The sequence below is a fragment of the Protopterus annectens genome, chromosome 5.part1 (assembly GCF_019279795.1).
Source record: "Protopterus annectens isolate FY-2018-M chromosome 5.part1, PAN1.0, whole genome shotgun sequence".
NCBI classification, from domain to species: domain Eukaryota; kingdom Metazoa; phylum Chordata; order Ceratodontiformes; family Protopteridae; genus Protopterus; species Protopterus annectens.
Window position 1 is genome coordinate 337615531 of NC_056736.1, and position 25048 is coordinate 337640578.

General features: G+C 45.2%; 1 protein-coding gene across 1 annotated transcript in view; it reads left to right on the forward strand.

Annotated features, from left to right (window-relative positions):
• Positions 1 to 25048, forward strand: part of NUMA1 (nuclear mitotic apparatus protein 1) — a 3180433-nt gene that overhangs the window by 1617122 nt on the left and 1538263 nt on the right. The window contains exon 12 of the mRNA XM_044072777.1: positions 5869 to 5985. Within this exon, the coding sequence (XP_043928712.1) occupies positions 5869 to 5985 (117 nt within the window). The remainder of the gene's footprint in view (positions 1 to 5868; positions 5986 to 25048) is intronic.

Sequence of the window (25048 nt, forward strand, 5' to 3'; positions counted from 1 at the left end):
GAGGTATGAGAGTGATGCTTTTAGGAATGATGGTTGTATGATGCCTTGTACACCTATGAGTGTTTTATTTGATGTTCTTCGTGTTTCACTGTTGCAGTCATAACTGTAGGGTGTTCCTGCCGGCAGGCAGCACGAGGTCGGCCAGAATCCCAAAGTCTGGGTCCGGCATCTGCTGTACCACCAAGTACCCTGACGTCAGAACGCAGAGGTATAAAGCTGACAGCCGACACCATCTTCTCCAGTCTTTCTTGCCATGCGGTGGAAAGCAGCTCGCAAGTTGCTGGTTGGTGTTTTTCAGACAACGTGCTTTGATTGTCGGTCCGAAGTTTTTTACTTCTCTTCTCAAGCTAAGTACCCCGTTGGGGAAACTTTTTTCTTGCTCCTCCGATGTCAGAAAAAGTTAATTGTATATCGTGTAGAAAACAAATACCTCATAAAGATTTCCACTCTTACTGTCTACCTTGCTTAGGCCCTGACCATGACGTTTCTTGCTGTTGGTTCTGTGCCAGGTTTAATTCTCGCACTATCAAGCGTAGGTACGATTGGGCCTTGAATTATTTCGGTAGACGATTTAATTACAGGATGTCATCGGATACTTTACCGACAACCGGAACTCAGAAAAAACGCAAAGACAGGGATAGGCCTCCGAGGTCCAAACATGATATTTTGCAGCCGGAGCCAGCTTCGGGTTCGGCGGTCGTCAGTGAGGCGCTTTTGCAGCCCCTGTCCGCCACTTCGGAGCCGATGGCCGACACGGACTCCCATGGGGAGCCTTCTAGGCCCAGTATTGTATCTGCTGCAGGACCTTCGGACGTCGCTCCTTCAGATGGGTCCGGAACTGCTGTGCAGGTACCGGCTTCTGAGGGGGTTTTCAGGCAACCTAATATTACTATTTCTACAAAGACAAAGGCAAAGTCAAAGACTCCTGTTAAACCAAGGGTTTCTTCACAAGCTGCCTCGGATATAGCTCCCAAGTCCCAGAAGCAATTACTTCGGATGGCTGAAGATTTACTTACAATGATTAGGGGTTCTCACCCTCCTACAGAAAAAGGCCTAGAGAGGATATTCCTTATGATACTTCTGATCAGGCTTCTGTGTCTTCTGTCTTCCTCTGATCAGGATTATTCTTTTCCTCCTTATGAGGATTCTGATGCAGAGAACTCTATTCCCTCTGCTTCTCCCCCTGAAGATTTCTCTTTTGGGGAAACCTTACGTGAGATGAGGGAGCACTTTCATTGGGAAGGTCAGGATTATTCTGCTTCCAAGAAGAGACTTAGGGAATTTCTCCTTCTCCCTCAACACAGACCTTTGGCTATTCCTCCTGTACTTGATATTGTGGATGATGCTTTTTCTGAAGCTAACCTAAATCCTGATTCTTTGCCGCCTGCTCCTTCTAAGCCTGATAGATTTTACAGAGTCCCTGACTCCCATCAGTTCTTATTTAAGAACCCTTCTGCTGATCCTGAAACTATTTCTCTGCTAGGGCTGCTAAGGCCGCTTCATCTAAAAATCCTATTCCCTCTGAAAAGGATTCCCGTGCCTTGGACAGGTGGGGCAAAAAGGTTTACACTTCTGCTACCCTTTCTATTAGAGCTTTAAATTGCCAGTTTCACATGTTCAAATATCAGCAATTTCTTTTGTCTGTTCTAAAGCAAAGGCTCTCTACCTTTCCTGCATGTGCAGAGGACAAGGAATTACAGGATGTATTGCATGCAACTGAACAAGTTAGCAAACATAGTTCACATTGTGGTTTTGATGCCTTGGAAGCTTCTTGCAGGGCCGCAGCCTCTGGTACTGTTCTCAGGAGACATTCTTGGCTTCGTGAGTAGAATTTGCCTGAACAGGTTAAGGCTAAACTGTTAGATGCCCCTGTTCAGCCTGATGTTTTATTTGGGTCCAAGGCTGAGGAGGTTATTAAAAAGATGGAAGAAAAAGCAAAGTCTATGCAGACTGTTAAAGATTTTTTGCAAGTTCAGCCTCCTAGATTTTCTAGACATTGGCCCTCCAAAAGTTGGTCCTTTCCCACGTCTGACAGGCCTCAAAGGGGAAGATATAGACGCTCCAGAGGTCGGGGGCAGGCTCAGGCCTCTTACAGGTCCAGACAATGGACTGCTTCTTCACTTAGAAGGGGAGAAGACAGACCTCAATCTCAAAAGAAGCAGACTCAATGACTCTCTCCGTTGGGCTACAGGTCCTCCTTGCCTGGAAGCCCCTCTTCGAGGAAAACTTTCTCTTTTCTACCAAAATTGGACTCGTATTACCCAGGACAAATGGGTTTTAGACGTGATTTTAAGAGGCTACAAATTCCACTTTCATACTCTGCCAAGGTCTTTGGGTTGGCCGGATCTGCCAAAACATCAGTGGTCAGAGGCCTTAAATCAAGTGGACGCTTTCTTGGTCATGAAAGCCGTAGAACCTGTTCCACTTCCAGAGATGGGAAAAGGTTTTTTACTCCAGACTATTTCTGGTCCCAAGGAAACAAAACTCATGGAGACCTATTCTGGACCTCTCAGTGTTAAATACCTTCCTGGAAATTCCAAAATTCAAGATGCTTACTCTGCAACAACTTCTTCCCATGCTCTCCCAGGATGCTTGGATAGTGACATTGGACTTGAAGGAAGCCTATTTACACATTCCCATCAGACAGGAACGCAGAAAATACCTCAGATTCAAGGCAGGTTCGAGACGCTTTCAATTCTCTGTACTGCCCTTTGGCTTATCTACTGCGCCCAGAGTCTTTACCAAGTGTCTGGCTCCAGTAGTAGCTTATTGCAGACTCCAAGGAATTCAAATTTACCCCTACCTGGACGACTGCCTTATTCAGGCGGACAGCAAGGATCTTTTACTTCAACATCTGCAGTTTTTTCAGCATAGTCTTCTACTACTGGGATTTTCAGTGAACATAAAAAAGTCACATTTGATCCCCCTCTCAACAAATGATCTTTTTGGGGGCTCTTCTAAACACAAGCTTACAAAGGGCCTTCCTTACTCCAGAAAAACAAGTACAGCGGGCATCATTTTTCAAGACCTTTGCTACTTTAACTCAGCTCACTGCAAGGAAATTCCTGCAGGCTTTGGGCTACATGGCTTCTTGCATCCTGTTGATTCCAAATGCAAGGCTTCATATGAGAAAACTTCAGTGGTACCTAAAGAGTGTATGGTCTCAGCATTACCACAGCCTGGAAACAATGATACCTCTGATTCCCTGCCTCCAAAAAGAGTTCCTTTGGTGGTCCAGGGATTGTGCTTTAAACGAAGGGAATCCCTTTCGTCTACTTCATCCTGCTCAGATCATAACCACAGACGCCTCCGATTATGCTTGGGGAGCTCATTACCTAAACAATTGCCAGCAGGGTTATTGGACAAAGAAGCATCTCCCCTGGCACATCTACTTGAAGGAAATGTTGGCAGTCCAAAATGCTCTTCTAGCCTTCCAGAATCTTTTGCAACCAGGACATCTTCTGATTCGCACAGACAATACCACAGTCATGTGGTACATAAACAGGGAGGCTCTCACTCATACCCCCTTTGCAGACTAGCCATGAGTTTATGGGACACGGCTCTAAATCTGAATCTGCATCTTCAAGCTCAATTCATTCCAGGAAAACAGAATCTCTTAGCAGACAGCCTAAGCAGAAATCTTTTGGATCCTCACGAATGGATGCTAGACCCCAACTTGTTAAGCAAGATTATGGCAGTTTGGGGTTGCCCTCGGATAGATCTGTTTGCATCCCATCTCAATAATCAGCTGCCTGTCTTTTGCACCAGGTCCTTCCACAAAACAGCTTGGAAAGTTGATGCCCTGTCTTTCAGCTGGAGGAATCTTTCGGGATATGCCTTCCCTCCTCCTTCCTCTTCTGCCTCGGGTACTACTGAAAATAAAACAGGACAAACCCAGGATTATCATTTTGATAGCTCCAAATTGGCCTCGACAGTTTTGGTATCCAACTTTAAGACACGTGTTCTTGGAACCTCCATGGATTCTACCTCTGTTTCCTTCTCTTCTGTCCCAACATCAGGGTCAGATGCTACACTCTCAAATCAAGACTCTTTGCCTGGCAGCCTGGCTCTACAAGGGCCTTTGATTCCTTCTGCTTTTCCCAAACAAGTTTTGGATGTTCTCTTAGAAGCTAGGCGTCCTAGCACTAGAATGTCTTATGCTTCTAAATGGAAAAGATTTTGTATTTGGATGCGGGATCGAGGTTCTGATCCTCTTTTACCTGACATTTCTTCCATTTTACTTTACCTCTCTGACCTTTTGCTTAAAGGCCTCTCCTTTTCTTCCATTAAAATCCATGCTTCTGCTGTCTCGGCTCATTACAACACTGATCCCCCCATTTTCTCTCACCAGTTGGTGAGGCAATTCTTGAGAGGGCTAAGAATTTAAGATCTCCTAGAACTCCTCCTGTTCCTGCTTGGGATCTTAGTTATGTTTTGGAAAAACTTACTTTACCTCCCTTCGAGCCTGCTGCTGTTTCGGACATCAAGTTCTTATCCTGGAAGACTGCTATTTTATTAGCTTTGACTTCTGCCAGAAGGGTGTCAGAGTTGCAAGCTCTTATGGCTGTGGAACCATACCTTATTTTCCACCAAGACAGAGTTGCCTTGAGGACCAATCCTACATTTATGCCTAAGGTGATTTCTAAAGTGGCTTTAAATCAGACTATACACCTTCCTACTTTCTTTCCAAACCCTCAAAACAAAGGGGAAATGATTTTGCATTCATTGGACATACACAGACAGCTACGGTTCTATCTGGACAGAACTAAAGATTTCAGAAAATCTGATCAGTTGCTTATCTCTTATGCCTCCAGTTCTCTAGGCAAGGCTATCTCTAAACAAACTGTTTCCAAATGGATTGCCCATGGGATAAGGTTTTGTTACTCTCACTTTGGGAAGCAGATTCCTGGTACTGTTAGAAGTCACTCTACTAGAGCAGCTGCCACTTCAGCTGCTTTTCTCAGAGGAGTTCCTACCAAGGACATTTTGGAAGCTGCCACTTGGAGTTCAGTGCATACTTTTTCTAAGCACTATAATTTCCCTTTGTATTCCAAGTCTAGGGCAGGTTTTGCCTCTACTGTTTTGCAGGGCCTTCTGGCTGCCCCTTCTACATAACCTCCTCTCTTATCACAGATTTGGGATTCCACCCTACAGTTATGACTGCAACAGTGAAACACGAAGAACATAGTACAGTTGTGTACATCTACCATAAATGTAGATGTTCGAGTGTCTTCACTGTTGCAGTCAGTGTTTCCCTCCCACCTATCCCCTCTTATCTTCCTCTTCTTTTGTGGTGTATTTGTGTTTCCTTTTTGGACACCTGTTTTTGGTTATTTTGGGGGACTTCTGACATCACGGGCAAGAAAGACTGGAGAAGATGGCGTCTGCTGTCAGCTTTATACCTCTGCGTTCTGACGTCAGGGTACTTGCTGGTACAGCCGACGCCGGACCCAGACTTTGGGATTCTGGCCGACCTCGGGCTGCCTGCCGGCAGGAACACCCTACAGTTATGACTGCAATAGTGAAGACACTCTAACATCTACATTTATGGTAGGTGTACACAACTGTACTTTTCCCCAGTGGCATCTGAATACATCTTAAGGAATATTGAACTAATAAAACTGTCAGGAATGAAGACAGCGGGGAAGGTTGCTATGGATTTACTGTTGGTCATTTCTTGAAGATTTTCTGTTATGGTATGTACACTTAGGCTAACACATTTTCCTGCTTTTGGATAGTGTTAAAGTCTGAGTGTTGTGTAAGCTCAGAAGTTTTATTTTGGGGGTGTACATTTGTGTGAATTCGCTTTCTTTTTTAATTGGTGGAATGCTTTTCAGCTTTTAAACAAATATTTTGCTTTCCTTCTAGAAAGCAGCTGAGGAGGAAGTTTTGATTCTGCAAGGAAAAATTGCAGTTCTTGAAGATCAGCTGAAAAATGCACAGGAAGGTGGCAGTAAAGGAGAGGTCATGGGCGATGTTCTTCAGGTAATAGGCTCCTTTCTACTGTTATAAAATTGCAGTGCAGTAACTGGCAATTAATAGCGCTTAATGGACAAGTTCCTGGTCATCAAGTTTAACTTATGAAATCTGTTAAGTTTTTGTCAGTGGTAGTAAAGAATGACTAAGGATATTGCAAAATAGACCTTTGTTCTCAGATGATGAAGTAGCCTGTATTGCACTACAAGTCTCTGGATGTTCATCGTGCATACAGCTGCAGTCATAACAGATGGGTTCTCCTGCCGTCAGGCGGGTCCTCGGTCGGCCAAATTCCAAAGTCTAGGTCTGGCGTCAGTTGTCGTCGCTTCTTCCCTGACGTCAGTGCGACAGGGGTATAAAAGAACCAGCCGACACCATTTTCTTCCGTCTTTCTTGCCACGCGGTGCCCGAAGCAGAAGCAGTTCGCAAGTGCCGGTCGGCCAGCTCCTGAGATTACGAAAAATTTGGAACCGAAGTCTTCTTAAAAGCTAAGTACCCCGTTGGGGAAACTTTTTCTTGCTCAGACCGATGTCAGACAAAGTTAATAATTGTATTTCTTGTGGGAAGCAAATACTGCATAAGGATTTCCATTCCCTCTGTATACCTTGTTTAGGCCCAGACCACGACGTCTTGGTCTGTCGCTTTTGTGCTACATTCAACAAACGCACTATTAAGCATCGGGCGGAGTTCGCCCAGCATTATTTTGGGAAAGCATTTAACTATACTATCGTCGGATACTCAGACTCCGGTTTTGTCTAAAAAACGCAAAGACAAGGACCGACACTCGAGGTCCGTGGCCTCTACCGACACCACGCCAAAGCAGACTACACGTGGTCTGGTTCTCAGCAAGGTGCCTACGCAGCCCCTGATTACCGACGGCATCTTTGGCGGTGTCTCCTGTACCCGAGGTCGCAGGCTCCTCGGCCCACACCCTGACTACAGATACCGAAGCCACGCTTGGCGTTGAAACACAGAATGTGGACAGGTCCACCTCCACTCAAGGTGTCTTCAGACCTTCCTCTTTCTCCATCAAGGCTTTCACCTAGTCTAAAGCTACCATGCACCCTAAGAGACCAGCTACACAGGGCCCATCTCCAGGCCCCATGCCTAAGAAACAGATGCTTAAAATGGCTGAGGATTTAATTACTCTAATCAGAGGTTCTCAGCCACCTCCGGACAAAAGACCCAGAGTGAAGGAAGATTCCCCCTCCTCTGATCAGGGCTCCATTATTTCAGAGCACTCTGATTATCAGGAACAGTCTTACTCCCCTTTTGAAGACTCTGATGCAGAGGAATCTATTCCTTCTGTATCCCCCCCTGAGGATTACTCATTTGGTGAAACTCTGCATACCTTAAGGGAACACTTCCACTGGGAAGGCCAGGATTATTCAGATTCCAAAAAAGGCTCAGGGAATTTCTTTTGTTACCCCAGCACAGGCCTCTGGCTATACCTCCTGTCCTGGACATCCTAGATGATTACTCGGAGGCCTGCCTTAACCTGGACTCTCTTCCTCCAGCTAAGCCTGACCGGTACTACAGGGTTCCTGACTCACTCCAATTTCTATACAAAAGTCATGCTGCTGACCTAGAAACCATCTCACATGGGCCCAAGGGAGTTAAGGCCTCCATTGCCAAAAATCCATTGCCTTCCGAGAGAGATTCCAGATCCTTAGAAAGGTGGGGGAAAAAGGTATATACCTCTGCTACCTTATCCATGAGGGCCTTAAACTGTCAGTTTCATATGCTAAAATACCAACAGTTTCTGTTATCTCAATTGAAAAGTAAAATGTCACAACCTGAACTACCAGACATGAAGGAGTTGCAGGATTTGATGCATAGTGCAGAACAAGTGGGTAAACATACCTTACAATGTGGTTTTGATGCTCTAGAGGCCTCATGTAGAGCTGCTGTTACAGGCTCAGTCATACGTAGGCATGCCTGGCTCAAGGAACAAGCCTTGCCTGATCATGTCAAAGCTAAATTACTAGATGCCCCTCTTCAAAAGGATGTACTATTTGGGGGCAAATGCTGAGGAAGTATTATGGAAAATGGAGGAAAAGGCTAAATCAATGCAAACTGTGAAAGAATTTCTGCAGGTTCAACCCCACGTTTTAGTAGAAATTGGCCTTCCAAAAACTGGTCCTTTCCTGCCACAGACAGACCCCAAAGAGGCAGATACAGGCGCCCGAGGGGCAGAGGACAAACACAAGGCTCGTACAGAGGCAGACAATGGCAAGCTCCTACACAAAGAGGTGGTGAGGACAACTCGCAATCTTTCAGAAAGCAAAACCAATGACTTTCCCCTTTGCATGCCAACCAGGTCTCAAATGGCAGCCCCCTTAGGAGGAAAGCTGGCACTATTCTCGAAAAATTGGCATATTGTCACAAAGGGCAAATGGATCCTGAACATTATAAACAGAGGGTACAAATTCCATTTTCATACCCTTCCAAAAATGAAAGGCATGCCAAACCTGCCACACAATCAAAGGGCAGAGGCACAAAAGCAAATTTCAGATCTTATAAACTTGAAAGCTATTCAAGAGGTACCTACACACGAACAAGGTCAAGGTTTTTATTCCAGGCTATTTCTGGTGCCAAGGGAGGGAAAAGATTGGAGACCTATTTTGGATCTTTCCATCCTAAACACATTCCTACTCGTACCAAAATTCAAGATGCTCACTCTACAGCAACTTCTTCCCATGCTGGGCAAGGAGTCTTGGCTGGTAACATTGGACCTCAAGGATGCATACCTGCATGTCCCAATCGGACAAAATTGCAGAAGATACCTCAGATTTCTTGCAGGTTCAACCCATTATCAATTCTCTGCATTGCCCTTTTGTTTATCTACTGCGCCCAGAGTATTCACGAAATGCCTGGCATCAGTAATTGCCTACTGCAGACTTCAAGGGATACAAATATTCCCTTATTTGGACGACTGCCTGATCCAAGCGGACAGCAAGCACATTCTTCTGAAACATCTGGCTTATCTAATAATGTTGTTAAACTCTCTAGGATACACAGTCAAAGAGAAATCAAGACTAATACCCTCTCGGAAGATAATTTTCCTGGGTGCCAATTTGGACACAAACACCCAGATGGCCTACCTCACGCCAGAGAAGCAGGGGCAACTACTTCAATATTTCAGAACACTGGCAAGTTGCACCAGGCTGACTGCAAGGAAAATCCTGCAGGCTCTGGGATTCATGACATCTTGCATCTTACTAATCCCATGTGCAAAGCTGCATATGAAAAAACTACAATGGTACCTAAAAAACATATGGTCTCAACACAGACACAGTTTGGAAACAATAATACCACTAATTCCATGTCTACAAAAGGAATTTCTGTGGTGGGCTCAAGCATGCCAAACAAACACAGGTCTTCCATTCAGCAAGCCTCAAGCAAATCAAGTCATCACAACAGACGCCTCGGACTACGCCGGGGGGTGCACATGACAGACCGGTGCATTCAGGGCAAATGGACCCAAAAAGAAAAGCACCTTCACATCAATCAAAAAGAAATGCTAGCAGTGATAAATGCTATTACAGCTTTCAAGGACCTTCTACAACCAGGTCAGCTATTGGTAAGAACAGACAACACCACAGTTATGTGGTACATAAGCAGGGAGGAACACATTCTTATCCCTATGCAGACTGGCCATGTCACTTTAGAACATGGCCATGGATTTACAAATGGAACTACAAGCACAGTACTTGCCAGGCAAGGAAAACACACTGGCAGACAGCCTAAGCAGGAATATGACAGATCCACACGAATGGAAGTTGCATCCAAACGTTTTTACAGAAATAATCCAAGAATGGGGAAGGCCAGACATAGATCTCTTTGCCTCCCACAAAAATCATCAATTGACAAAATTCTGCTCAAGGATCTTCCATCCAAAGGCCTGGAGAGTGGACGCTCTCTTTCAGTTGGACATCAATGACAGTTTATGCCTTCCCACCTCTTCCTCTGCTGCCCAAAGTCCTATTGAAGACCAGAGCAGACAGACCAAAGATGATCCTCATTGCTCCGGACTGGCCAAGGCAGCACTGGTACCCACTCCTGAGGAGCCTGACGCATTCCCCACCATGGACCCTGCCTTTAATGCCTCCTCTTCTGAATCAGCACAGCTTCAAAACTCTTTACAGTCAGCTGAAAACACTCAATCTAGCCGCATGGAAGATTCCTTAGCATCGCAGCAGGCCCTGCTCTCCAAGGATGTGCAGGATGTCATTTTGGAGGCCAGAAGGCCATCAACTAGAAAAGCTTACTCTGCAAAATGGAAACTTTTTTTCTGTTTGGAATGAGAAAAACGGCCAGTGCCCTGGAAAACTGAATTTACCTCAAATACTACAATATTTGGCTGAACTGCTAAGCAGTGGACTTTCGTTCTCCTCCATCAAAATCCATGCCTCAGCCATTTCTTCAGAATACAACACTGATCCACCTTTATTCTCTCACCCTCTATTAAGACAGTTCCTCAGAGGGGCTAAGAATTTAAGACCTCGAAGAAAACAACCAATACCTGCTTGGGATCTTAATTTCATTCTGGAAAAACTGACTTTGCCTCCTTTTGAGCCAGCTGCCTCAGATTTACAATGTTTGTCCTGGAAAACAGCTTTCCTTCTGGCTATCACTTCAGCTCATAGAGTTTCAGAACTACAGGCTCTTATGGCTGTCCAGCCTTTTATCTTCCATCAGGACAGAGTTTCATTACGTACCAACCCGTCCTTTATGCCTAAAGTGGTATCCAGGGTAGCTTTAAAGCAGGCCATACATTTACCTACTTTTTATCCTAATCCTCAAAACAAAGGGGAGAGATTACTGCATTCCTTGGACATCCACAGACAACTGCGTTATTATTTGGACAGAACAAAACCTTTCAGAAAATCAGAACAGCTTTTTGTGGCCTATGCGGTAGGAGCTCAAGGAAAGTCCGTATCCAAACAGACTATCTCAAAATGGATAGCCCACTGCATACGCTTTTGCTATTCCTTTCATGGCAAAACTGTACCTACAGGCATTAGAACTCATTCTACCAGGGCCACAGCCACCTCTGCAGCCTTCCTTAGAGGAGTTCCTACCAAGGATATTTTAGAAGCAGCCACTTGGAGTTCTGTGCATACCTTCTCTAAGCACTACAACCTACCATTATACTCCAAATCTAGAGCAGGCTTTGTCACTGCAGTCTTGCAGGGCATTTTGGCTCCTCCTAGCTCCACCTTGTGCCTACCACCCCTTTCTTAGCTTTGGGATTCTACCCATCTGTTATGACTGCAGCTGTATGCACGATGAACATAGTACAGTTTTGTACCTACCATAAATGTAGATGTTCGAGTGCTAATACAGCTGCAGTCCAGGTTTCCCTCCCTCCTTCCCCTCTAGGGGTCTTCTTTTATGGTGTATTTGCTTGCAACTACTGGTCTTTGATTATATTGCATTGCATTATTACATAATTTTATGTATTGCCTTCTTTCTGGGGGCACCAGACATCTGGGGCAAGAAAAACTGAAGAAAATGGCGTTGGCTGGTTCTTTTATACCCCTGTCGCACTGACGTCAGGGAAGAAGCGACTACAACCGACGCCGGACCTAGACTTTGGAATTCGGCCGACCGAGGACCCGCCTGATGGCAGGAGAACCCATCTGTTATGACTGCAGCTGTATTAGCACTCTAACATTTACATTTATGGTAAGTACAAAACTGTACTTTCTGCTGTGCCAGTGCTGGAGGCTGACCAGAATACCATTCTTTCAGTATCCTCTAGCTGGAAGACGCACTTTTGCTGTCTGTTGTAATATAAAAGTACTCTAGACAGCACCATTTTCAGTTGTTTACTGCCATGTTATTCCAGTACACTAGACCACATATGTGAGCTGCCTTATATGTGAAGTATTGGAAGATTCAAACAAGTACACTATTGGTATCTTCATTTTTTTGTTGTTGGTTGTTTAATGAATAATTGCTGATCAGGAAACAAATTTGTTTATTTAACCTTTGTTTACTGGGAAAGTCTGACTTGGAACGAAGCCGAATTTCAGCAGAGGCCCTGGGAGAAACATTCCAGATGCATGTCTTTGTAACATGGGAGGCAACCAGAGCACCCATAAGAAACCCACTCGCGTGCACGGAGGACATGCAGACTCCGCAGAGAAGACACCCCAGCCAAGAATCGAACCGAAGAACCTCTTGCTATGAGGTCACAACACAAAAGCTGCACCACTACACTGTCCAAAATAAATCGCGCACACACACACACACACACACACACTTCTATTTATTTTATATGAAGTGATAAAGTATCCTAAATGTGTACGTTTATAGTTTTTATGGGCTTCACTATATCAAGTGAGCAATTTTTCCATTCTGTTCTACATGTCTGATGTGTTATAGTATATGCAACCCTTGTACTTGCATTTTGCCTTTTTTACATCTCAGTTTGGTCTAACTCCTGCTATAACCTCTGCTTTTCTCTCTCCTCCCTACAGGATCCATTTCCTTCATCAGTCACTTAGCAGTACATCTCAGTTTGCGCTTTTCCAGATCTGTGTAAGATATCCATCCCAAGCTATTAGAATCTGTCTGTAGCATGAGGTACCGAATAGTTTCCCACCACAGCCCAGTGATTTTGATCCATGATGTTAGGTGCTCAGTCTGCTGTGGTTATTTCTTACCATGGAACAGTGCTTTTACCTACAGATAATCACAGTGATCTTCATCTAATTTTTCTTTTGTGTTTTGTTGACGTTTTCCATATTTACTTATTGTCCTGTGTATGCCTTGTGCTGTTACAGATGTAATATTCCAAACATGAGGGCACAGATGAGATTTCTTTTTGTGACCCACATCAGAGCACCAAGAGCTACTGGATGTGTGGTCCCCATTTTAATTTACCCACCACCACACACACACCCGCACACACTCAATTTCTCATGCAACAATCACATGATGGAGGTGCATGCTATCAAGATAATGTCTGCTTTTTTTCATCTTCCTTGCTGTTTTTCACCAGAAGGTATTCTAAGAAGTTGTTCGTAGGGATCACTGCTGCTTTTGTGTCCTTGCTCAAGGGATTTGCCAAAGGCATGATTGCTGCCTTCTGGACCTAACCTTCAGAGTTTTCGTAGGATGTTCTGCAGGTGTAGCTCCTTTGCAGCTGATGTCAAATCGATGCTTGGTATAGGAGGAGAGATGCTCAGTCTTTACCTTCATTTCATCCATCTATCTACAGCTTCTCCCATTTTTGCACTTGGGGCTGTGGTGTCAGTTTCAACAGTGACTTTCAATAGATCTTATCCAGAAAGCCTTTGGTTGCTCTACATCCATTTGGGCTCTTCCATACAACTCTGAGTAGGAAATACTTAGTTTGTATCTATTTGATATTGATTTAAATTTATGTAGTAACTGGTGTCCTCTTACCTGTTGCAGTATTCTTGAGAGGGTTCTCTGCCGTAGTTGACATGATGGGACAACATACAAGTATTTTACTACTGTAGGATGCATGGTTCATTGCACATAGGCTGCTGTTGTACGTATGCCATAAAAGTGACATATATGCACTTACATCAGAACTTCTCTGCCTCCTGTCCGAATCCCACCTTTGAACGATAGTCTGCTCGCTGACCCATTAGCTGTGTTTCAAAAGATTTGTATCTAAAAAAGGCAAATGACAATGTGGAAGACAAATTCCACATAAAGGAGACCATCTTCAGTGTTTGTTCTGCCTAGGGCCTACCCGCAATACAAATCCTGTCCCATTTGCCAGGCCTTTGTGCTCAAGACCCTGAGAAGTAGACTTTCTTAGCCATGTACTTGGAAAACCAGCACTTGGTTACTAGCTAACAGCATGATGGAGGGATCCTCAGGGCCTGAGGTAGTCTGAAGGCCAAAAAGCCAAGGCCTGAGGTTTCTGCTGCGCATGTTACTATGGACATCCTCCTGTGGTGGATGAAAGCCCGGGGATACATATGGTTCCGAGCCCAATGTTGAAGCTGCCTTGGATCCAACCACAGATCTGATCAGAGGCTGAGCAGACATCTGTCTCAGATGTACAGGGGGAACAGAAGCTTGTGATAACTGAAGGCCCTAAGGGGATACCTCAGATCCTGGTGCGGAAAGAAATTCACTCTGGTATTACTGAATGTAGGCCTACATTAGGGCCTCCTACATTACATAGGGCAGACCTGCATAAAAAAAGTAGAAAATAAAACATTTTTCCACTCCAAAGGAACCTCCCAGTGATTGGAAAAAATTCACCCACGGCCCTTATGTCCCCCCCTTGTGTTTAAGTCCCTACTCCACCCTGCATAGAATCTCCACCAACGAGTTGGGGAAGAGGTTTCTTCAGATGAAGAGGCATCCTCAGAATAGGCATCTCTGGCCTATTCCTCACAGATCCCCTCCTGTCTAGGCTACCCTTCCCTGGAGGAGGACGCCAGTGTAAGAACACATTTTTGGTGAGACTCTAGTCAAAATGAGAGATCATTTCAAGTGGGATAGCACTCTGGTATCTAAAGTACAAAAAAGATACAATGACCTTCTGCAGGTTGAATCACCTAGCCCTTCAGCTATTCCTCCTGTGTTACCTACTTTTCTAGATGCCTTTGCCTCTGTCTCCAAGGCCACCAATTCCCAACCTCCTGCCCAAGAAGCCTGACTGATTTTACAAGGTCCCTGAGCATTGTAAGTTTGTCTAAATGTCCTTGAACAGACCCATCATTTCAGTGGCTTCAGACAAACCATACAGGTTACTGCCTTCAGCCTCTGTCCTTCCTTCAGATAAGGACAAGCGGGATCCTTGAAAGGCTGGGGAAGAAAATGTGCACTTCTGCCACCTTGGCATTTACAGCCGTTAATTACCAAATATGCATGACCAGATTTGCCCTACAGCTTCTGTCTCAACTCTCCCAGGTCATTTCTGATTTGCTTGACTCTGGGAATAAAACTTAGGCTGCATCCTTGCTTGGAGCCTCATGACAGGTAGCTCGCCACTCCAAATGCAGCTATGATGCTGCAGAGGCTTCTGCCAAGGCAGCTGCCTATGGCTCTGTCTTAAGGAGATTCTCCTGGTTAAGACTCCAGCCATTACCAGAGGGCATCAAATCCAAGCTTATGGTTGCCTGTTTTACAATTCTGGATTGTTTGGCCCTGCAGCTACTAATTTATTTAAATTTCTGCAGGAAAAGGTAAAGGTATTGCAAGAATTAAAACGCATCTTTGCGTCTCCAGTGCCTAAATTTCGTCAAAATTACCCAGCAAAAACTTCTTTTTTAGGTAGGCACTTCCACCCTTCCCCACTTAAAACAAAAAGATGGTAAGAGGCCTCAGTAGTGCAGGGCTGCCCATGCAACTCTGGCTCAAAAGCGGCCCTTTCCAGACAAGTCTGGGTAAGCATAACTTTACTCCTGGGTTCTCTCTATCATTCAAAAAGGACAGATACTTTCTGGTATGGGATTCCCTGCCTGTTTTCAAGGGCTTCCCTCAACCACTATAGGCGAAACTACCCTCCTTTCCAGAGATACTTCTAGACCTGTAGAGACAAGGGACCGTTCAGGAAGTTCCTTAAGACCAAAAAGGAAGAGGTTTCTACTCTAGAATGTTTCTAGTGCCCAGAAAGTAATGTCCTTGGCGACCCGTTTTGGATCAGTCTCATCTCAACACCTTCCTGAAGGTACCCACCTTCTGTATGTTAACTCTTCAAACCGTGTTCCCTCTTATTTTGCCACAAGCTTTCTTCTCCTTGGATATCATGGAAGCATACCTACACATTCCCATCCACCCCCAACTGCAGGAAGTTTTTACGTTTTTCTGTGGCTTCCTGGCATTTTCAGTTCTCTGCCTTGCCCTTTGGACTTTCTACTGCACCGAGGTATTTACAAAATGTCTAGCCCCTGAGATTGCCTACTGCAGGCTTCAGGACATTCACATTTTCCTTTACCTAGATGGTCGTCTTTTTATGGCAACCTCTCTAGAGCAAAATATCCTTTTGTCATTTCTTTTCTACAATGGATTCAGCATAAACTACAAAAAAAAAAAATTCTTACCCTCTCAGGATCACCATCTTCCTGGGGTACAGGATTTAGACAGACCTCTAGTCCCTTCCTCCTCAGAAGGCACAGTACCTCATGCCCTATTTCAAAAAACCTTCTGCCTCTTCACCACATCTCAGCCAGTTTTCCTCAGGGTTTTGGCTTTCATAGCATCCACTATTCCATTGCTACTTTTGGCAAAACTCCACATGAGAACTCCAATGGTTACTAAAGTCAGTTTGCAGCTTTCGCATCCTCTGGACTTTCCAATTCTTTTTATTCCTTGTCTGTAGAGGGAACTACAGTGGTGAAGCCAGCAAGTGTCTCTCAATCCAGGACTCCCCTTGCACCCTCTTCCCCCAGTCCAAGCTGTTCACAGACTCTTCAAATGTAGGCTAGAGGGCAGTTTCAGAAACTTGAAAGCTCAAGGGGTATGGTCCACCTCTCAACAAAGGGAACACAGTGTAAGGGAGATGAGCTGTTCAGACAGTATGGTCTTGTGGTATGCGGACAAGCAGGTGGGAACCAAATTGTACCTTCTATGCAGGCTGGCACTCCAGGTTTGGGAGCTGGCAGTCCAATATCTGGTGACTTTCAGGCAGTGTACATTCCACCCAACCAAAATTGTGGCAGACACCTTGTGCAGGTCCCTAACACAGTACCATAAATGAATGATTCAAAGTGATGCGTTTCTGGACATTATCCACAGGTGGGAAGTACCTCAGTTAGATCTCTTAGCCTTTCCCTTGAACAAACAACTTCCACAAATTTGTGCCAGTGTCCCACACCCTCTGGTCTGGAAGGTGGGTGCCCTTTCATTCTCTTGGAAGATGTTTCTGTATGCATCCACCCCAGTTCTGTTATTTCTGAAAGTCCCATTTAGAATTCAGCAGGACCAATCAAAAACCTTGCTGCTGACTCCCTTTTGGCCAAGACAGCATTGCTTCCCTTGTCTTTGTTTAGCTAAGGGGAACGCACCACAAGTTAACCTCACAGGGTGGACCTTCTCACACAAGACAACGGAACCCTCATCCGTCCCCCACTTGTCTGCCCTCCAATTGACTCTGTGGGTGATGGTTTTAATTCCTTTTAGACACCTGTTCTCTGAGGATGTGCCAGTGGTCCTGCAGGAGGCCAGGAAACCCAGTACCAGAAAATCTTGCCTGTCCAGTTGGAAGAGATTTTCACTTTGGTGTCTCTCACTTAACCAGGATCCACTATCAGTGGAAGTCCTCTTGGTTCTATCCTATTTGTGTGAATTGCTCACTGCTGGCTTGGTCTACTCTTCTGTGAAGGCCCTTGTGTCAGCTGTTTCTGCCTCTGTTCCCCCTCTAGCTAGCAGATTTGTGGATAAACAATTTCTTAAAGGTGTTCTTCGCATTAGACACATCAGGAAACCTATCCATCTTCCCTGGGATCTTAATTTTGTATACAAAGCTGACTCTTCCCCCTTTCAAGCCAGCTTCATTGGCATCCCTACAGCATTGCTCTTGGAAAACTGTACTTCTCGTAGCTGTAACTTCAGACAGATGTGTGTGAGAACTCCAGGCCCTTATGGCTGCCCCTCTGTTTTTGGTTTTCCATAAAGACAGTGTCCTTTTGTGTCAAGCCGCCTTTCATGTCTAAGGTAGTCAGTGAATTGTCACTCAACCAATCCATTCATTTACCTACCTTCACTCCTTCACAAAATTCTATTGAGAAGGTGTTGCACAGCCTGGATGTGCATAGGTAACAGATTTTACTTAGACAACAACAAATCTATTTTGAAATCAAGCCAGCTTTTTGTGTCCCATCATATCAGGGCTCTGGGATTTACCAGTCAGCCAGGCTAGTTCCGCCTGGATTTGTAAGGCTATTTTCTTCTGCTTTGTGAAACATGGTAAAGATCCTTGATTTTTCTGTAAAGGCCCTTTCCATTAGGGCTATAGCTTTATCAGGTGCTTTCTTCAAGGGATTAGACACTAGTTCTATTCTTGTAGAGGCTACATGGACTTCTGTGCATACCTTCACTAAACATTACAAATTGTAGGGATTTTAAAGTCCAGGGCAGGGTTTGTCAGAGCCATACTCCATGGCATTCCGGAAAGCTCAACTGCTTCTTCCTCCCTTCCTCTCCTCATGAGCTTTTGTATTCTTCCCTCATGTAAAGAGTACTGCAACAGATGAATAAAACTTAGAATGGTTGTGGAAAATCTTAACATAACTGTAGATATCCTCTTGTCTGTTGCTGTATTCCAATCCCTCCCTCATTCCCCTTGTTGGTTTGGTTCTTTTCCTTGGATGGTCATAGTTTGCATTCCTTTGGCTGGCTTTCATTCTGGGGCATTTCATTTTGAGGTAGGTGTGTGCGTACGGCACTTTTATGGCAGACATACAAGAGCAGCCTACATGCAATGAACCATGCATCCTACAGTAGTAAGACTCTTGTATACTGGCTGACGTCAGGTCACCTACAGTGGAGAACTCTAATACTGCAACAGAGAAGGCATCTGTCGATGTCGTCCTGTTCATCTGTTGCAGTGTTCTTTACATAAGGAAGTTGCCTGCCAAGACGACCTGATGGCCAGTATATCCAAGTCTTTTACTGCTGTAGGGTGTGCAGTACATCGGACGTAGGCCATAAGTGGTGTACATACGCTCCATCCTCGGAACTTTTGCTGCTACTTGGATCTCCAGTCACAGACATAGCTCTGCTGCCAGAATTGTTTTCTTCATAAAGATAAGTGATCCGTTGGGAAATCCTTTTGTCTTCTGCTACTTTTTCTCTTGTAGAGGTAAATGTCATCCAGAAAAGGGAAGTGTGACACTTGATGGCAGAGTCCACACAAGGAAAGCCATTCCCAGTGCCTTTTCTGTCTCTGGTCACAGCCTGACCATAAAACATGATGTCCGTCTATTCCCATGTTGCAGTATTCTTACTGTGGGACTGTCCGCTTCAGGCAACCTGAACGTTGGCTCCTTTACAAAAGCTTAAGCCTGGCTGTCGGTGTGTGGGATGTCACATGTAGGGCCGTAAACTAGGGACCTTAAATGTGATGTCTGCACCACAGACCTCAGAACTTTTCTGCCACAGTTAAACTTCAGATCGATTGCATTGCTCCTCTACCTTCAAGATGTCTGTAGTTAAGTATCCTGTTGGGGAATTCTAAAATTTTATTTATCGCTTGAGCTTGGTTTATTTATTTGTTCTTAACCGATGTCCACTAAGAAGGGTATATCCAATGCAGACATCAAATTCCGCATAAGGGCTCCCTTGCATAGTCTGCTTAGGCCAGGAACACGACCATACCTCCTGCGCCATCTGCCAATCCATCTCCAAAATGCTTAGAAGCCATCTGGCTGCCTCAGTTTATATTTGGATAATCAGAGGCTTAAAAAGTTAGTGTTAAGGATGAACCCAGAGTCTGCCGCCCAGGTGGAACCACTAAGAAAAAAGGCCAGGCCTTCACGGCCTACTACCTTTGCTCCTGGACAACCCTGCCAACCATCAATATAGGGGTTGAGGGACATCTGCTAGAGCCGTCTACTTCAGCATCTCCCCTCGAGGAAGCTGCTTCTGAAGTGCCGGCCGGCACGTCCGCGATGGTTGCTCAGATGTCTGTTACTACCGAAGTAGAGGGGGAACCAGGTTCCATTGGATGCCTGTCTGGGATACAGGAATCAGTCTTCTACTTTAGGTCAGGCCCCGGAAACTAGGCCTTCAGTCTATCCCAAAACTACCCCTTCAAAAAGAAAACAAAAGACCAAACATTTATCTTCCTCTCCTGAGGGACAATCTGACTGGCAGTCTTTTACACAGTCCTTGATGGCCCTTAGACCCTCTGTCTCCTCACCTCCCACTATTCCAGTATTTGGCCCAAGACCTGCTTCAGCAACCTCAATCCTCCCTTTCATTTCTCAGGAATAAGAAAAAGCCTTTTCCTGTTCCTCAGATGAGTCTATTACTAACTCATCCCAAATAGCCTTTCCCCTGGAATTCTATTCCCCAGATGAGGAATCTATAGAGGGAGACTCTCCTCCAGACGACATTACATTTGGAGAGACCATTACTAAAATGAAACCATTTTAAATGGGACACTTCCCAAATGACAAACTCAGATATTTTGAGCTGTTGCAGGTTGAATCTCCCTCCACATCCCCCCAGTGATCCCTGCATACCTAGATGTATTTGCATCATCCTCAAAAAATCCTGATTCTCAGCCACCTGCTCCAAAGAGACCTGATCATTTCTACAAGATGCCTGATGCCCACAATTTTCTAGCGAACCCCCCCCCCCCTTTCATGGACCATGCTGTGATAGCTGTAGCCCCAGACAAACCATCTAGACTGAGTCCATCCCTGTAACTTCTACCTACTGACAAGGATAGCAAGATTATGGACAGACTGGGCAAAGGTTTATACTTCCACCCTGGCCTTTAGGGCCATTAATTACCAAACTCATATGATCAGGTATGCCATGGATTTGGTATCTCAAGCTTCAACTCTATTGTCCTCCTTGCCTGACTCTCCCAACAAGACAGAAGTAGCATCAAAACTGACCTTGGCATCCCAGGTAGCCAGGCACTCTATTAGATGCAGTTACGATGCAGCAGAGGCCTCTGCTAGAGCTGCTGCATCTGCCTCTGTGCTTCGCAGATATTCATGGCTTAGGCTCCAACCATTGCCTGAAGACTTCAAATCCAAAATTCTAGATGCCCTGCTAAATCACATCCTCCTGTTTGGTAAACAGTCTGCAGAGCTGTTTAAGAACCGAACCTTCAGAAGAGCAAGGAACTCCCAAGATATCAAACACCTTTTGGTATCTCCAATACCAAAATTCTACAGAAACTAACTGGCTAAGACCACCTATGTCAGAAGGACCCCCCTCTACTGCCCCCCTTTCATGTTCCAGGCATAGGAAAGGAACCAAACCTCTTCTAGGCCTGCCTCTTCTCAGCCTTTCCCCACACAGTCCTTTCAGGACAGAAACAGTACCGGTAATGCTTGACTACCTTGCCTACCTCCACCTTTCATCCCATCTCTCCCGCTTGTCTGCCCCTTTGGAAAGTTATCACCTCAGACTGCTGGGCTCTGGCTATAGTTGAAAAGGGATATTTCCTATCTTGGCAGGAAAGGCCCATACCACAGGGCATTCCATTCCCACCTAAGAACCAACTTGAGCAAATTCCTCACATTGTCTAGGACTTATTGGTTCAGGGAACCTGTCCCATCAGACCAGGAAGGAAAAGGTTTCTACTCGAGGCTATTAGTACCAAAAAAGGATGGACGATGGAGGCCAATCCTGGATTTATATTTTCTAAAATTCCCTTCTTTCAGAATGCTATCCCTCCAAACCCTACTTCCACTACTGCCATCCAGAGCGTTCATGGCCACTCTGGACCTGAAGAAGGCCTACTTCCACATCCCCATACATCTCGCCCACAGAAAATAACTTCAGTTTTTCCGGGCCCTGTTCTCACTTTCAATTTACTGCCTTGCCCTTTAGTTTATCCACTGCATCCAGGGTCTTCACTAAATGCCTGTCTCCTGCCATCGGACTAAGTGCATTCAAATCTACCCCCTACTTGGATGATATTCTTATCCTTGCAGAAAAGGAAAACACCCTCAAACCATCTGCAGTTCTCCATTTCTCCCCTACAAGGGTTTGGGTTCACACTGAACCTCTCCATGTCATCCCTTTCTCCAGAGCAAGACAAAATCTTCCGGGGATTCAGACAGACCTAATGAAGGCCTTCCTCCTTCAGGACAAAGTGGCTTCCCTAATCAGCCACTTCCAGGACCTTTTCCAGACTCACCAACTGTCAGCCAGACAATTCATGCGACTTCTGGGCCTTATGCCAGCCACTATACCTATGCTACCATTAGCCAGGATGCACATGAGGGAGCTACAGTGGTATCTAAAATGTGCGGTCCCAACACAGCCAACCCTCTATAGACGTCCAGATACCCTTCCTACCCTGCCTAAAACAGAGTTAAAATGGTGAATCCAGCAGGTACATTTGAACCCAGGACTACCCCATCTACCCTCCACACCAGCTCAACATATGCCCACACATGCCTCAGATCTTGGCTGGTGAAGGGCCTTAAGGTGCAAGAACGCTGGCAGTCACCCCTCCTATGCAAGCACATCAACGTCAGGGAGATGACTGCAGTTCAATTAGCCCCTTCCTACAGCCAGGTCCCCTGCAAATCTTCACAGACAACAGCACTGTCATGTGGTACATCAATAAATGGGGGGGACGACTAGGTCCTACCGCCTCTGCAGGCTGGCAATGTGTATTTGGGAATTAGCCTCAAGAAACAACTTCTCTCTACAGGCAGTCTAGATCCCATCCCAGGACAACCACCAAGCGGATGCTCTCAGCAGATCTTTCTGTGCATCACGAGTAGATGTTGCACAGACAAGTACTTCTAGACATTGTCCGCCAGTGGGGCACACCTCAGATTTGCCTCCTCCCAGAAAAAGAACAGACAACTGAGAGAGTTTTGTACCAAGGACCACTCCTCACTAGCCTGGAGAAGTGGACACCTTCACCATCTCATGGAGGGGATGGTTTATGTATGCCTTTCCTCTCATTCAAAAGGTCCTCCTGAAAATCAGGAGGGACACTCCAAAATCTTACTGGTGACTCCCTATTGGCCAAGGCAGCATTGATTCCCCCTTCTACTATCCCTCACCAAGGGCAGTCACCCCAAGTTTACCCCACAAGGTGGACCTACTCACAACTGAAGGGAACTCTTACCTGTCCACACCTGTTGATGCTGTGCTTAGCACTCTGGGTGATTAACATTTAGTACCCTTCAGACACAGCTACTCAGAGGATGTGCTTTCTGTCCTGAAGGAGGCCAGGAAACTTAACACAAGGAGATCCTACATTTTAAAATGGGAAAGATTCTCCAAATGGTGTCCCCAAAGATGTAGGGCAACCTTTCAAGTGGTTGTTCCCCTAGTCTTAGCTTATGTGTGTGAGCTTATCAAGGCAAGCCTTTTCATACTCTTCAGTGAAAGTGCACCTGTCTGCTATCTGTCTTCTTGCCCTTGGACCCTCCTTTACTCTCCAGCTTAGATGTTAAATTGTTCTTGAAAGGGATCTTGTACATTAGACCACTGTGGAAGCCCATTCCACCGCCTTGGGACCCAAGTTATGTCCTGGAAAACTTCACACTGGCTCCATTTGAGCCAGCCAGATGTGCTTTGTGTTTCACTGTTGCAGTCATTACATTTGGGTAATCTTGCTGGCAAGTTGCCCTCAGTCGCCCTGAATTCCAAAGTTTTGGGTCCTGCATCGGTTGCTGTCTTCTCTTCCATGACTTCAGGTTGTCGTGTATAAAACATGCAGCCGACGCCATTTTCTTTAATCTTGCTTGACATGCGGTGCCTGAAGCCGAAGCATTTCGCAAGTGCCGGTCGGCCGACTACAGAAATATTCGAGTTTGAGTTTCAGAACCGAAGTCTTCACTAAAGCTAAGTACCCAGTTGGGGAAACTTTTTTTCTTCGTCCTTACAGATGTCAGAAAGTTAATTGTATTACTTGTGGGAAGCAAATATAAGGATTTCCATTTGTACTGTATTCCTTGCCTAGGCCCTGATCACAACGTGCCTGGCTGTCGGTTTTGTGCTAGATTTAACCAACGCACTATTAAGCGTCTGTATATTTTTGCATCAAAGTATTTTGGAAACAGATTTAACCACCCAGAAATGTTGTCTGATAGCAATCCAACTACCGGAGTACTTAAAAAAATGGAAAGAAAAGGACAGAGAAAGGCTGTCGATCCAAAACAGACGAAGCTTCTCCTAAACCAGTCACTGGTTCGCAGTGAGGCACTTTTGCAGCCCCTGATACCTCCTACCTTAGAGTCGCAGGCCTCTTACTGACACACACGTGGAGTCCGGCATGCCGCAAGATACTCAAGGTATTGGACCGACAGATGTCTCCCCCGGATGGATCCGGAGCCACTGAGCAGGCACCGGCTTCTGAGGGTGTATTTAGACCTTAACATTTGTATATCAAACTGGCTGCAAAACCAAAGACAAAGGCAACTTCTAAAACTGACGCATGAGCCACGTGCCCAGGCCTGTATGCCTAAAAAACAGATGATCAAAATGGCTGAAGACCTCATTACCTTGATCAGGGGTACCCATCCCCCTCCAGATAAGAGACCTAGGCAGGTCACTGATTATGAATCTTCAGATCAGGTTTCTATTTCTTCTGATTCCTCTTCTGATCAGAATTATCTGTTCCTTCCTATGAGGATTCTGATGCAGAGGAGTCTATACCATCTGCATCTCCTCCTGAGGATTATTCATTTGGAGAAACCTTGCATACTTTGAGGGAGCATTTTCACAGGGAGAGTCAAGCTTCTCAGAATCAGAAAGAGGCTCAGGGATTTCCTTCTCCCTCAGCACAGGCTTTTAGCCATTCCCCCTGTTTTAGACATTGTGGATGATGGTTTTCGGAGTCGAGCTTGACCACTGACTCCTTAACTCCGACTTCCAGTAAGCCTGACAGATATTACAGGGCCCCTGACTCTCATAAATTTTTATTTAGAAACCCTACTGCTGATCCTGAAACTATTTCACAGGGTCCAAAGGGATTTAAGGCCTCAACAGCAAAAAATCCTACCCCCTCTGACAGAGATTCAGTGGCACTGGACAGATGGGGGGAAAAAAGGTTTATACATCTGGCAAGTCAGGGCCTTAAACTTTTAATTTCATATGCTTAAGTACCAACAACATGTTATGGGATTGCTGAAACAGAAAATGTTTATTTCAGAATGTGCAAAAAATAAAGAATTGCAGTAATTATTGCATGCAGCTGAACAGGTTGGAAAGCATACTTTGCAATGTGGTTTTGACTACTTAGAGGCCTCCTGCATGGCCGTAGTTACTGGATCTGTGATAAGGAGGCATGCCTGGTTAAAGGAACAGAATTTGCCTGATCATGTTAAAGCTAAATTGCTAGATGCTCCTTTACAGCATGATTCTCTGGTATTAAGGCAGAAGAGGTTTTAAAGAAAATAGAAGACAAAGCTAAGTCTATGCA